The sequence below is a fragment of the Dendrobates tinctorius genome, unplaced genomic scaffold (assembly GCF_039654945.1).
Source record: "Dendrobates tinctorius isolate UK_male_01 unplaced genomic scaffold, ASM3965494v1 ptg000143l, whole genome shotgun sequence".
Lineage (NCBI taxonomy): Eukaryota > Metazoa > Chordata > Amphibia > Anura > Dendrobatidae > Dendrobates > Dendrobates tinctorius.
The window spans coordinates 30,555,452-30,568,822 of NW_027361810.1; the positions used below are offsets into that span (position 1 = coordinate 30,555,452).

A 13,371-nucleotide genomic window follows, 5' to 3' on the forward strand; every position below is an offset into this window, starting at 1 on the left:
TGTGTGCTGAGCTGTGTATCTAATCCTATCCTGTGTGATACTAACTGCTGAGCCATGTGTCTAATCCTCTCCTGTGTGATACTGACTGCTGAGCTGTGTATCCAATCCTATCCTGTGTGATACGGACTGCTGAGCCGTGTATCTAATCCTATCCTGTGTGATACTGGGCTCCCCCTGCAGTCTGTGTCAGAGGGTGGTCTGTGTTGGCACGGTAATAAATTGTGTTATTTCCAGCTTTAGAGAAGGATGATATCAACATAGAAATTATAAGAATAATAGGCCTCAGTTACCACAACTGTCTACAAAGAAAACTGTTGCTGACAGCAACCAATCACAGCTCATTTTTCATCTTTTAAACAGCTCTGGGACAGCTTGGCGAGTTTTGAGTGGCGACTTTTGTGTTTCGACTTTTATGTGGCGAGGTTGGTGTGTGGTGAAATGTGTGCTGAGGGTGGTATATGTGTTGAAGCACATGGCAGTGTGTGGTGCATTTTGTGTGTGTTCATATCCCTGTGTGTGGTGAGTATCCCATGTCAGGGCCCCACCTTAGCAACTGTACGGTATATACTCTTTGGCGCCATCGCTCTCATTCTTTAAGTCCCCCTTGTTCACATCTGGCAGCTGTCAATTTGCCTCCAACACTTTTCCTTTCACTTTTTCCCCATTATGTAGATAGTGGCTGTAGCTACGACGGTGCAGATGCCAATACATACATACGCTTTTTCCCCATTATGTAGATAGGTGCAAAATTGTTTGGTGAATTGGAACGCGCGGGGTTAAAATTTTGCCTCACAACATAGCCTGTGACGCTCTCGGGGTCCAGACATGTGACTGTGCAAAATGTTGTGGCTATATTTTCACATTGTGGTAACCTTAATTTCTAATAAAGCTGGTGGTGCTTCCTAAGCGTCCCTTATGCCCCGACGCGCATTTCACACTGCTTCATCATGTTATAATGGCGAACTTATTAATAAATATTAACATCTTGCTTTTTATGTTAAGCATGTGGCACTGATAGGGAGTATTCATTGGGGTTACACATAACAGTCCTGATTGATTCTAACAAATATGCCTGAAGGTAGTTTGTTGTTAACAGCGGACAAGATTACCCTGCACTCTCTCTTCCCTGTAGTGCAATATTTACTATGCCATGGTTGAATACCTTTAAGATGCTGTAGTGTTGGTGCTCCAAAATTAATGGGTCTCTGTTATTTCGGTCTGGCACCTTCTTTTTAATTGTTTCTCACATTTTTGGATATACTGTGTAAATAAAAATTGATTGTTCTGAATATACCATTGTGTGGTACCCGTTCTTTATTAGAAATTAAGATTACCACAATGTGAAAATACTGTTGGTTTATGATATATCACTCCCTTTGGGGGTTTAATATTGGTTTGGGCATTTTTTGTGAGGAAAATTTTGTGGCTGTAGCTAAGACGGTGCAGATGCCAATAGATACACTTTTTCCCCATTATGTAGATAGGGGCAAAATTGTTTGAATTGGAACACGCGGGGTTAAAATTGCACCTCACAACATAGCCTATGATGCTCTTGGGGTCCAGACGTGTGACTGAGCAAAATTTTGTGGCTGTAGCTGCGATGGTGCGGATGCCAATGCCGGACATACATACAAACACATTGAGCTTTATATATTAGATATAATCATTATAATTTGTTATAACTAACCGTAGTTAGTTACTATGCCAGGGCAGCGCCGGGCTCTTCAGCTAGTCTTATTATATAACACTGTCTGTCACGACTCTGTTGTCAGGTGACCGGAACTATGGGCTCCTTTCCTGTCCCTTATGCTAGGGGGTTACTTCTGAAGGTGATGATGCCGGGGCCACGTACCTTGCCTTATCTCCTGAATCAGCCCTCCGTGTTGTCAGTTCATTGAGTTCTCCTTCCAGGCTCCCTCTGGTGGTAACAGGAGGTAGTGAGGCTGATTTAATCAGTAGAGATCTGCCACCTGATAATGGGGATGACGATTGGACCTCAGGAATCTCAGACTGGATTTAAGACAGCCGACGCCCTACTCTGGTGCTGGTGATTCCTTCTGCTTGTCAGGTCTTGGTTCTCAGCTCTGTTCCAGTCAGCTCAAGCTAAGTTTCTCTGCTAATGCTCACACTTGATTTTGTTGTTCTATTCAGTTTTTTGTGTGGTCAGCCAGCCCCGGCTGGGCCTGTGCTTAATTTCCACTCTTATTTATCTGTATTTGCCAATTTGCTTTTTGTCCTTTATTAGATTGGCCTCTTTTTGCTTTGTCTCAGAATATTTCAGAGTGCTGATATAGTGGGAGAAGTCTAGTGACTTCAGGGTTAATTTTGTTATCAGAAGTGTTGGACATTATTTTGTAGGGTTTTTGGCAGATTGCAGACAGTGTCTTTCCTTTCCTCTCCTTTCTAGTTAGTTTGGGCCCCATCGTTTGCTCAGCCTATTTTCCTGCCTGTGTTTGTGTTTTCATCTTGTTTCACCGTCAATACATGTGTGAGGGCTGTCTATTCCTTTGGGGTCTGCCCTGGGGCAGTTAGTTTTCCCCTTTTCTTGCTTTAGGCTTATTTAGTCCTCCGGCCGTGACGAGGCATCTAGGTTCATTGTAGGTACGCTCCACGGCTGCTGCTAGTTGTGTGGTTAGGATCAGGGATCTGCAATCTGCATAGTTACCAACCTCTCTGGTTTTTCTGGGCTTAGCATGTTTAGGATTTTTCCTCCTCGGTGACCCATTCATAACACCTCCGTCTGTACCCTTATCCCACCCAGGGAAGAGGGGAGTAGTAGTACACCAACCAGATGAACAAGGTTACACAAACAGCGGAAACAGAAAATACCAGGCATACCAATATTCACTCACATATAACAGAGGAATGCATTGGGGAATGGAGGATGGGGAAAACCAAAGTAGGGGAAGAAAGGGAATAATCACACTCACTAAACCAAGCAACAGTCACATAAGTCCACCAAATACCTACTCTTATAACCACCAACTACTATCCTCCCAGATATGCAGCATAAGCTACCTCTGACAATGAGTGCTAGCCCAGGGCCCAGATAATATAGGGGATAGGAGTGGCTAACTGTGCTCAGCTAAGAGCCCTAGCTCCCAGAGCTCTCAACATGGCAGATTAACCCCTGTACTGCCAAAAGAAATTTACACAGTTTAAAAAGAAGAGATCTATGACATCACGGGATTAATAACTGACTAGCTGAATCCTTCTAAGCTCTATGCAGAAACAGGAGGTCAATTTTCCCTGCACTAGTCATCACTGCAAAAGTCCCTGGCAGGGGGAGGCGCGGTGCAGCTGGACCAGAAGTTGAAGAGGGGAATGATAAATGCAGGAAAAAAAAGAAACTTCCTGCAGAGAAAAAGAAGAATTTTCTGGGTAGAAAGGCAAAATGAGCAATTGTAAGTACACAGGGTAAAAACTTTGATGGCAGTGATGCTTTAAAGTCAAACTACCATCAGAAAATAACCTATTTTTCAAATCAGGATATTTTTGTGTAACATGTTTTAAATTAAAAAACAGTTAGTAAATTTGCAATTTTTACAGTAGCTGGTGTGGGAGAAAAGAAGGTCCAGCACCTGTAGTGCTGACAGAATTTTTACAGACAGGAATTGCCCACTGAAAAAAAAAAATATGGTTGGCAAGTTACAGAGCATGAGAATAGTAACAGTTTTTGGACATATTAGACTGGTATGTCCACCAAAAGACGTTTTACCATGCTTTTGGGGATCAGGGCAGCGAGACCAGGTTTTGTGTAACAGGTGCACGTGTAACTTTGTAAATTTGAGTCCTCGTTTATCATTAAAATTCTGCAGAATTTTAATTCCAATACAATGTAGACTGCGTGCCCCATACATGTTATTTTGCCCAGATGGATGGCTCCTCGCTTTGAATAAAATGACTTCAATTTCTAAGCCTCTATGTAGGACTTGATTGCACTTAGCCTCCTTACTGATTTCAACAGCATTGAAGAGGGCAGGCATGGTTAGGGCTAATACACAAAATGTCTCCCATGGGGTAATTTGAGGTAACACCATGTCCGATTCAGTTTATCTTTTACAATGTTTGAATAGATGATTTTCTCAAGAGTCATTATCTGTTGAGATTATTGCGATGATTTATGAGTGTGTCAGACCCAACAAGGCAATACAGCCATTTCCTCAGCAAATAATTCCCATTTAGATAGAAGTTTCGGCAACCAGCTCTTGTAGCATGGTGTCAGCTAAGAAACAGCCCGGTATAAGAGGAGGCCAGTAATGAGGAATCTTTCTGCTTTATTGGCTTGGGACAAAGGGCAATCAGATAAAGTGCGCACTTCTCTCCAGCCTTGTCCCTGCGCGTTTGCAGACAGGGATGGTAATGTTCTTCGCGATGAACTCTGAGCTGAGACTTTTGAAACATTCTTGTAATTCCTGAGGAAAAAAAAGAATGTCCAGTATTTTCTTTTTAAGAATCAGAATAAACCCTGAGGAATTTGTATCGATTTCTCAAGACTTCGCCTGAGACAAACAATGACTTCATGCTTAAAAGGACACCGATAGCAACATTTCTGGTTAAATATTGTTCTCTCCTTGGTCAAGGACTGAAGCCAAGAATGTCCAAGGCCGGTTTCACATGTCCGACATTCACGGTCTGAGTACCAAACACATGAGGTCTACAGCGGTCATGGATATAGGCGTAAATGAGGCTGTTGAGTTTGGGTCAAGAGACTCGTGGTGAGTCTGGATATTGCAGACCATAATTGTTGGAGGTGTAAAAAAAACAACCTTACACATTCTTGGTTTGTCGGACATGTGTTACTGGCCTACTAACCGTATGGTCAAAGGACGTTCACCAGAGATTTACAAGTAATTCTTTATTAAGACCTAGTTATAATGCCTCAACCAAATAACAGGCTTATTTTGGACCTACCTCACTACATTCAGGAGACCACTAGATCTGTGGTTTTATACTGCCTTAAAGGGTTGTTTTATAGTCAGTGGGAGCATGGATAACAAGCCAATTATTGCTACTTGATTGATTAGTTTCTGTTTGTGAGCCTGAAACTATGACCTGAATCCATTGTCCTATGGACATCAGTCATCAGACCACGTTGGCTTATGATGAGGTCTATTGAGTTCCGCTGTACTGACCAGCTTCATGGGACTCTCATCATTTCCCACTTTTACAGTAAGTGGGTCCATTGGTAAAAAGCAAAATATGACTCCCCAAAGATTTTTAGGCTTCTATGCAACTGCATCGTAAACTGTGATGTACGCGTATTGCGTGGGATCCAAAACACGAGGGACGCATGCAACAAGTGATAAATCTTCACTTACTTGTCGTTGGATCTGCCCAGTTCCAACATGGAATCCAACATTTTGTCAGAAGCATGGAAAGTAATGCTAATCCTTCTGTCAGAAGTGATGGAAGTTGAGACCTAAGCTCCTAAGAGAACCTCCTTAGAAGAAGTGGACTCAGCCTACAACCATTTTTCTTGTAACCTTTTAGCCTGAGATTATAACATCTGAAACCTGTGCTGTTTATTATCATTTCACCTCAATTAAGTAGTTTTGAACTAAGTTAAGTGGCATACCTATTTTGGATTAAGTTGTTGAGTGGTACCAACAGTCACAATGGGCATACCACCAAGTAGTAGATCAGCGTGGTTCTTCAGTGCACCATGTTCATGAGCTATGCGAGATTTACCATGGCACTCTTTGTTCACCAGCGTGTTTAGGGATTGCCTAACAGGCAATCCATGCATGTGTTGCGGCTGTCGGAACAGTCACGAGACATACAGCCACAGGGACTCGAATATATTATTCGAGCACGCCAAAGTCATTTTGTTAGCACACGAGCATGCTTGCAGAATACCTTATCCGAGCACGTTTGCTCATCACTAGAAGGCATCCATAACAGAACGAAAGAGAAGCAGAGTAAGAATGAAGGGCTCTGGGTCCCAACTGGAATCAAAACCTTATGCGTTTATCCAATTCACAAGATTAAAAATATTCATGACATGGCAATTTATAAATACTCTGTCAACATTTATGAGACACTTCAGGCCTCGGCTTCACGTCCCCAAGTGAATTAGTCTGTTGCATGTTCATGAACATTAATTTAAAGAAGCTCCTTGCTTTATCTTCTATGGCCATTGAGTAATATATTCAGAAATAGCTGCACTGAAAATAGCTGAAATACCCATTTTCGGGGTAAGAAGCTATTTTTCCGTTGTTCGCCGAGTGTCCTGTTGTGAGACATTGAAGGGCACAGCGGGAATCTCGGAGCTATTTTAAAGGGAGCGCATGGTTGCAGATATCTGATGGTGGAGCTGCATTTTTAACATTTGTATTTTTTAGGGCTACAAACAACAAATAAAGAATTCGCATTTACAAGTCATTTTACAGTTAAACATCGATCACTTAGAGAGCCGCAACAGATCTTCAGGTAAGACGCATTAGTATCACTTACGGATCAGAGAGCCTCATAGACCACAGCGAATTCCTGGTTCCTAATCCAACTCTGACCCCAGATTCACCTTTTTGCTAAATTCTGTACTTTACCAACACATGTTGAGTCTCCACATATGGGATGTGTACTGTATGATAAATGGGTTAACTGATCCCCATCCTATGCGTGTCTTATAAGTGATTAAAAAAAAAAACCACACAACTTTTTTTAATGTTGTTTGTTCCTTTTAACGGTATATCATTAAAAGTTATATTTTATATCATTCATTTCTTTGGGGTTCCTCCATGTTAGCCACAATACATCTTAGCGGAATATGCGTCCTCATCGAGGTGAAACTGATGCTGGCATTGGCAGGCCCCCCCCCTCCCACAATGGTCGGTCGCAGAGGTTACGGATGGTTACGCCCCTGAGGGGAGGTAAACTGTTAGCTGTACTGCATTACACATTTTGCTTTGTCAGTTACAGCCTACAGCATAGTCGAGAGCTGCATTCACAATTCTGCATAATTCATCGCTAAAGTCATCTGCTCTGAACTTGTTTGAGGGTTCAAAGAGTTCTGGTCATTGGCAAACTAGAAAATAGTACAGTGCACGTCCTCCATGTAAACCACCCATTTTGCACAATTAAGCAGTTGTGCGAAACTCTAGCAAAGAGAAGCAAAAATAAAGTGAATCATCCTACCCTTTTAATTCTCAAGTCGCTGGGTTGTGGCATGGGTTCTTCAGAGGTAATTTTGTTTCCTGGTTTGTGTCCATCAGAAGGGGGAGCTCCAAGCTTCGAGCTGACATCCTTATTGGACTGATTTAGCAAACTAGAGGGTTTGGTAGGGGAAACCAGTCCTGTACATTGTATTACACTTGTGTGTTTGTTCACAGCCTCCTCCTTGGCCTGAGAGCTTTGAAATATAAAAGGAAGATGCTGGGACAGAACCTGAGGATGTTTCTGCTGGGACTGGAATGGTGAGCGGTTCTGGGAGTTGGGAATAAGAGGTAACTGCTGGTGTACACATTTCTCCGGCAACTTCTCTACTTGTTTTCCATCTGTTTTCAGGTCAGGGATGTTATGAATTAGCACCTAAAATAAATAAAGGAAACGTCAAATTTCTTAAAGAATAAGGACACGAATGCGCAGCTGTTTTCCTAACGCTGGCTCCCAGAATAGTTCCTGTACAAACACCACTAAGAAGATTTTTTTTTTTCCATTTGTAATTGAAAAGAAATCCTACCTTTTTTAACCATTCAGTACCTTTGACATAGAAAAAGGAATTTTTACATATGTTTAGTTGTTATATTTCGCTAATAAAAAATGCATGACGTTTAAGTCTGCAATTTTCAATCCTTCACTCATTTTCAGACCAATGGTATTCATCTAAGTTTTAGATTTTTCCCCTGTGAGGGTCTCTCCCAGTAATATAGGCTGGATATCCAGGATGCTGCTGTCTTCATTAGCTCAGCTTCTATCCTGCAACTTATTTCATCTTAATGCACTTTCTTCATTTTCTATAACCTGTTTTCTCTGTTCTTCCTGAGACTGTAGATACTTTCCTCTTCTAGACATATTGTGGAGATCTGTGTACAACGCCTACCTACTCCCTGCAGCCATCTCTAAATCTGAGAGATGGAAATGTGACAAATCTGATAAAAAAATTAAAAAAAAAAAACAAAAAAACTTACAGACATTGTGAAGCAGAAAAAAAGGTAGTACATTTATAATGAAGACTACTTGGAAAGTTGATTCACTTTGCATTTAGGAAGCAAATGAACAAAAGAAGGTGTGATGGCTAAACAATACACTTCCAGTGGACTACAACCCTTGGACCCTAGGTTCTTGCAGTTGGTGACTACTGTTGAGAACAGGCCCGTTACATGTTAGCAAATATACTGTACAATTAAGTTATATAACTATAAAATGTCTTTGGAACCTGGAGAACCAAAGTTATAATATTTTAGCCAGAACTTCTCAATAGTCACATGCTTTGGAAGCCAAGAGCTGGAATGAATGGGCTGTACTGTACGTCGTGCTGGATGTCTCCTCTTGGGATCTTCTATTATAGAGCAGTGAGCTACAAAGTATTTGTGCCTCCTTCTCACCCCTCTTTTCCCCAATGTGGCAGACTCAACATAGCCTAGATCAATGAGATGCAACACGACATTTCTCCTCCAGACAGGGCATACAGTGATATCTTCTCAATTCCAGGATTTTTAAAAGCCAGAACTGCCCATTTCAGCTGACTACTAAATATTGGTTGTTTTCACAACATATCCCTGTAAATGGGTAGATGTTACCTTTAAAGGATAATAGATAACTCACTGATTACTTGAAGTACGACCATTGGGACCCTCAGCGATCTCAAAAATGGGGTTTTGTAGAGCGCCATATGCAATACACGGTATTAAGAAATGGGGTATGTAAACTTTTGATCAGGGTCATTTGGATGTTTTGGGTTGTCATTATGATTTAAAAAAGAGAAACCACAGTAGTTTAGCAATAAATGGCTTCACCCAACCACTAACCATGAGTGGGGAAAAAGTTTTGGTGTTATCATTCATATTCTCTGAAAAAAAAAAGCCAATAAAGTAAAAATTCTGCCGGGGTATGTAAACTTTGGAGCACAACTGTATACCCCATTTCACATGTAAAGTGCCATGGAATAAATGGTGCTATAATAATAAATAATAATTATTATTGGTTTCCTGATAATTGGCCAGGGTAAATGAAGCCTTACATTAGCTATTTTCTAGATTACATTTACTATATAGGAGCAGATTACACCTAGTGAAAGGTTAAGTGTTATAAAATACTTTTATGTTTAAAGGGTGCCATGTAATGATTTATTAATATTAATTTATGATGCATTTTCTCTAAATTACTTTGTCAGGCTGAACTCTAATCACGGGCCTGGATTAAGAAGTTAACTAACAAATAGTAGAGAATTGATTAACTGATTGGGGCCAACTAAGGAACATTATCTGGGTAATTTGCTAAATTCATTATTGATTTGCTTGCTAATGGACCAACAGACAAGAGGCAGCACCAGAGCATAACTTCATAAATGGTCTTCTGCATGCGATGATTGAGGACTGCTAGCTTATGATGCACATCACTTCGCTTACTAAAATAAAATGTCATTTCCTTATGCGTCTATTTGGTCTGATCTGATAAATGGCTCCCTACTTTCTTCTATATCAGACACACTCTTGCACCTCCTTGACTTTTGAGACTCAATTATTACAGAGGTCAGCTGAAAACGAGGGGACGTTCATTGAGTTGAGTGGTTCCCATTGGACTTGTTATTTTCTTGAAGGAGCCTCATCAGATCAAAGCTGATCGTGGGGCTGCCAGTAACGACAAACCCTCTAAAGTCAGTGTTTCTGATTCATCAAATTTTCACGCCAATTTGGATCAGTTCTCCTGAAATGGATGGAGCGGCAGCTGTGGAAATGACATGGCTACGGTCCCTGTCGAATTTCTACCCCAGAAATGCTCTTTCAGTTACTGGTGCAGCGCACAGAGGGGCACGCCATTTGAAAGTGGCACCGAATTAATAAAGTTGCGTGTGTCGTGCACCTCTAAATGAATTTGGTGCCATGTACTCTGTCAAGACTGGCGCAGTGAATGCTTGTGCTATGCCAATCTTGATGAAGCGGCCCCAGTATCTTTCTAAGAAGATGTTGCTGGAGATTGACGTAACCAACTGTGGCTCTACTAGTCTTCATTTCCTGAGATCAAAGGGAAGATATGGAAACCAGATTCTTTTTTTTTTTTTGCAACTTCTTGAAATCTTGGAAAGCCATAAATAATGAATAGGGCAAAGATATCTGGAAGCCCTAAACCCCAACTACAGTGGTGAATGGAAAAAAAACCTGGAATGACATATAAAATAGACTTAAAAAAAAAGTGCAAATGTAAAAGATGAATTTGGTGCATACAAAAAAAAAGTGCAGAGCACCAAAAACTAGACAAAAAACTGGCGCAAATGCAATAATGAATGGGGCTCATGGTCCTGTTTCAAGTGCTCTTAGCATCAATACGCCAAAGCTGGATTTCTCCCGTTGTCCTGCGACTTACCTAACAAAACACTTGGTTTGGCCATATACCTCTAACGAAAGAAAAGTTCCCTTTAACCTTGGGCGCTTCCTTGAAAGAAATTTCTCAAGTTCCTGAGGCTAAATGTAACTTTCTGTTCTTAGAGGCATTTGCTGCGATCCATCTTCTACCCCTACCAAGAAAGAAGAGGATCATCCTTTGCCGATACAGCAGCCATCACCTTCTAGGAAATGTTGATCTGCCTTCGATAATGTGGCGCCTATCTTTTGCACATAACACGGCGAGTGGTCTTCCTCCAAGTACCTTTTCAGGCAGGATAAGCCAAGACGTACAGCACTAGGGAGTGCCCCTGTTTTCTCTTTTTCTTTTTTTTTACATTTTAGCCCAAGTGAGAAATTTCTTATATATGGAGCATGACTACAGAAGGTATTTACCACGCCACTGTCCCTTGGCGGGTCTGATCACAGACCCTGAGGTTGGTGATTTTCCTAAATGGAAAAGTTCTGTTTTATACATTTGGAATAAGGAAGAGTATAGGAGTTGTACCTTGCTCTTTTTTTTAGTTTGTGCTTCACTCTCAGATTCGGAGTCATCATCATCACTCTCTTCTATGCTTTGATCCTCTTCCTCTAAGTCATCAGAATCGCTGCTACTGGCTCCATCACTAGATGTATCGGATGAAGACCCAGAATCGCTGGAACTGGAACTTTCAACAGTTTTTTTCCTTTGTTTCTGCTATAGAAAATAATAAGTGATATCTAAACAGAATTGATCTATTGCTCATTATCAAATATAACACAGTCCTCAGTCAGGGGTGTATGGGTGGAGGGGGTCTTATAAAGCTTGTGCCCAGACACTGGATGCCAATAGGAGCACCAATAAACCAGTTTTCCTTGATTAGGGTATTTAGACACAGGACTGCAAACAAGCTTTTACCCCAGATGAAGGAAAGTCTGAAGACACTTCTGCCTAAAGAATATAATTAACAAGCTAGGCTAGGTGAAAAGGTATAATATCCCACCAGGCACCTCAAAACACCATCCCCACCGTCAAACATAGTGCCCACCAGGCAGTTACACAAATGATTTCACAATTACCTTAATAGATGTTGATGTACTAAATCCTAAAACTGGCAGTCCAAACTTCAATTGTCCATAGATAAATAATGTAAAAAGTCCATATCCATTGGATAACGCAGTGTTCTGGACCTAGCAGGAATTTGTAGCTATACGAAGTGACGTTACCATCTGCATCCGAAGTTCCTTGTGTGCATCACAGACACTGGGATAGTAGCTGCTGGCCGGGGCACCATCTCAGAAGCTTGGGCGGAGTTAAACTCACAAGGTCCATCCCAGTGGGAATGGACGTTATGGATATGGATTTATGACTTTCTTCTATTTACCTATAGACATGTGAAGTCTGGACTGCCAGCTTTAGGATTTAGTACATCAACACCCATTAACCCCTTCACGACCCATGACGCCTACGTAGGCGTCATGAAAAGTCGTGCCCAAACGACCTATGACGCCTACGTAGGCGTCATGCTATAAATAGCCCCCCTGCGGGTCGGGTGACCGGGGTCACTGAAAGGTCACCCGACCCGCACACAAAGGACACTCTACAGTTAATCCCTGGGGGCGTGGCTTAGCCCCCACGTGCCTACGATCGCTCTGATTGGCTGTTAAAAGTGAAACAGCCAATCGGAGCGATTTGTAATATTTCACCAATGAAATTTGGTGAAATATTACAATCCAGCCATGGCCGATGCTGCAATAGCATCGGACATGGCTGGACACTGACCCCCGACCCCCCCACACACCGACTGGCGGGGCCGATCGGCCCCCGCCACCGATGGACGGCGGCAATCGTTCGCCGCCGTCATCATCTGCTCCCCCTCCCCTGTCTATCGCTCCCTCCCACCTTCCGATGCCCCCAGGACCTCCGATCGTGCTCCCGGTGTCCCGCCGTGGCTCCCGGCGTCCGGATCATGGGCGCCGCCATCTTGCAAAATGGCGGGCGCATGCGCAGTGCGCCTGCCATTGTCCAAGATGGCGGCGCCCATGAATTTGCCGGTTGCCCGTTCATTTTTCATTTTGATCACTGTGATACACTCTCACAGTGATCAAAATGAAAAAAAAAGTAAATACACCCCCCTTTTATCACCCCCATAGCCAGGTGCAAATAATAAAATAAAAAAAATATTTTTTTTTCCATTTAGGGTTCGAACTAGGGTTAGGGTTGGAATTAGGGTTAGGGTTGGAATAAGGGTTACAGATAGGGTTAGGGTTAGAAATAGGGTTAGGGCTAGAATTAGGGTTAGGGTTAGGGTTAAAATTAGGGTTAGGGTTGGAATTAGGGTTAGGGCTAGAATTAGGGTTAGGGTTGGAATTAGGGTTAGGGCTGGAATTAGGGTTAGGGCTGGAATTAGGGTTAGGGCTGGAATTAGGGTTAGGGCTGGAATTAGGGTTAGGGCTGGAATTAGGGTTAGGGTTAGGCTTGTAGTTAGGGTTAGAGTTGGGATTAGGGTTAGGGGTGTGTTGGTGTTAGGGCTGTGGTTAGGGTTATTATTAGGGTGGGATTTTGGTTAGGGGTGTGTTGGAGTTAGGGTTGGAGTTAGAATTGAGGGGTTTCCACTGTTTAGGCACATCACGGGGTCTCCGAGCGCGACATGGCGCCACGATTTATTCCAGCCAATTTTGCGTTCAAAATGTCAAACAGCACTCTCTCCATTCCGAGCCCCGACGTGTGCCCAAACAGTGGTTTACCCCCACATATGGGGTATCAGCGTACTCAGGAAAAATTGCACAACAACTTTGGGAGTCTAATTTCTCCTGTTACCCTTGGGAAAATAAAAAATTGGGGGCTAAA

The 13,371-nt window shown here is 42.3% G+C and overlaps 1 protein-coding gene across 18 annotated transcripts in view; it reads right to left on the reverse strand.

Moving 5' to 3' along the window:
- BAZ2B (bromodomain adjacent to zinc finger domain 2B) overlaps nucleotides 1–13,371 on the reverse strand; it is a 379,566-nt gene that overhangs the window by 85,868 nt on the left and 280,327 nt on the right. For 11 of the 18 annotated variants that reach the window (XM_073545694.1, XM_073545699.1, XM_073545704.1 and 8 more), the window contains 2 exons: nucleotides 11,050–11,238; nucleotides 7,138–7,530 (listed from right to left, as the gene is read on the reverse strand). In XM_073545694.1, the coding sequence (XP_073401795.1) occupies nucleotides 7,138–7,530; nucleotides 11,050–11,238 (582 nt within the window). The remainder of the gene's footprint in view (nucleotides 1–7,137; nucleotides 7,531–11,049; nucleotides 11,239–13,371) is intronic. The other 7 variants (XM_073545710.1, XM_073545708.1, XM_073545711.1 and 4 more) reach the window with 1 other exon arrangement.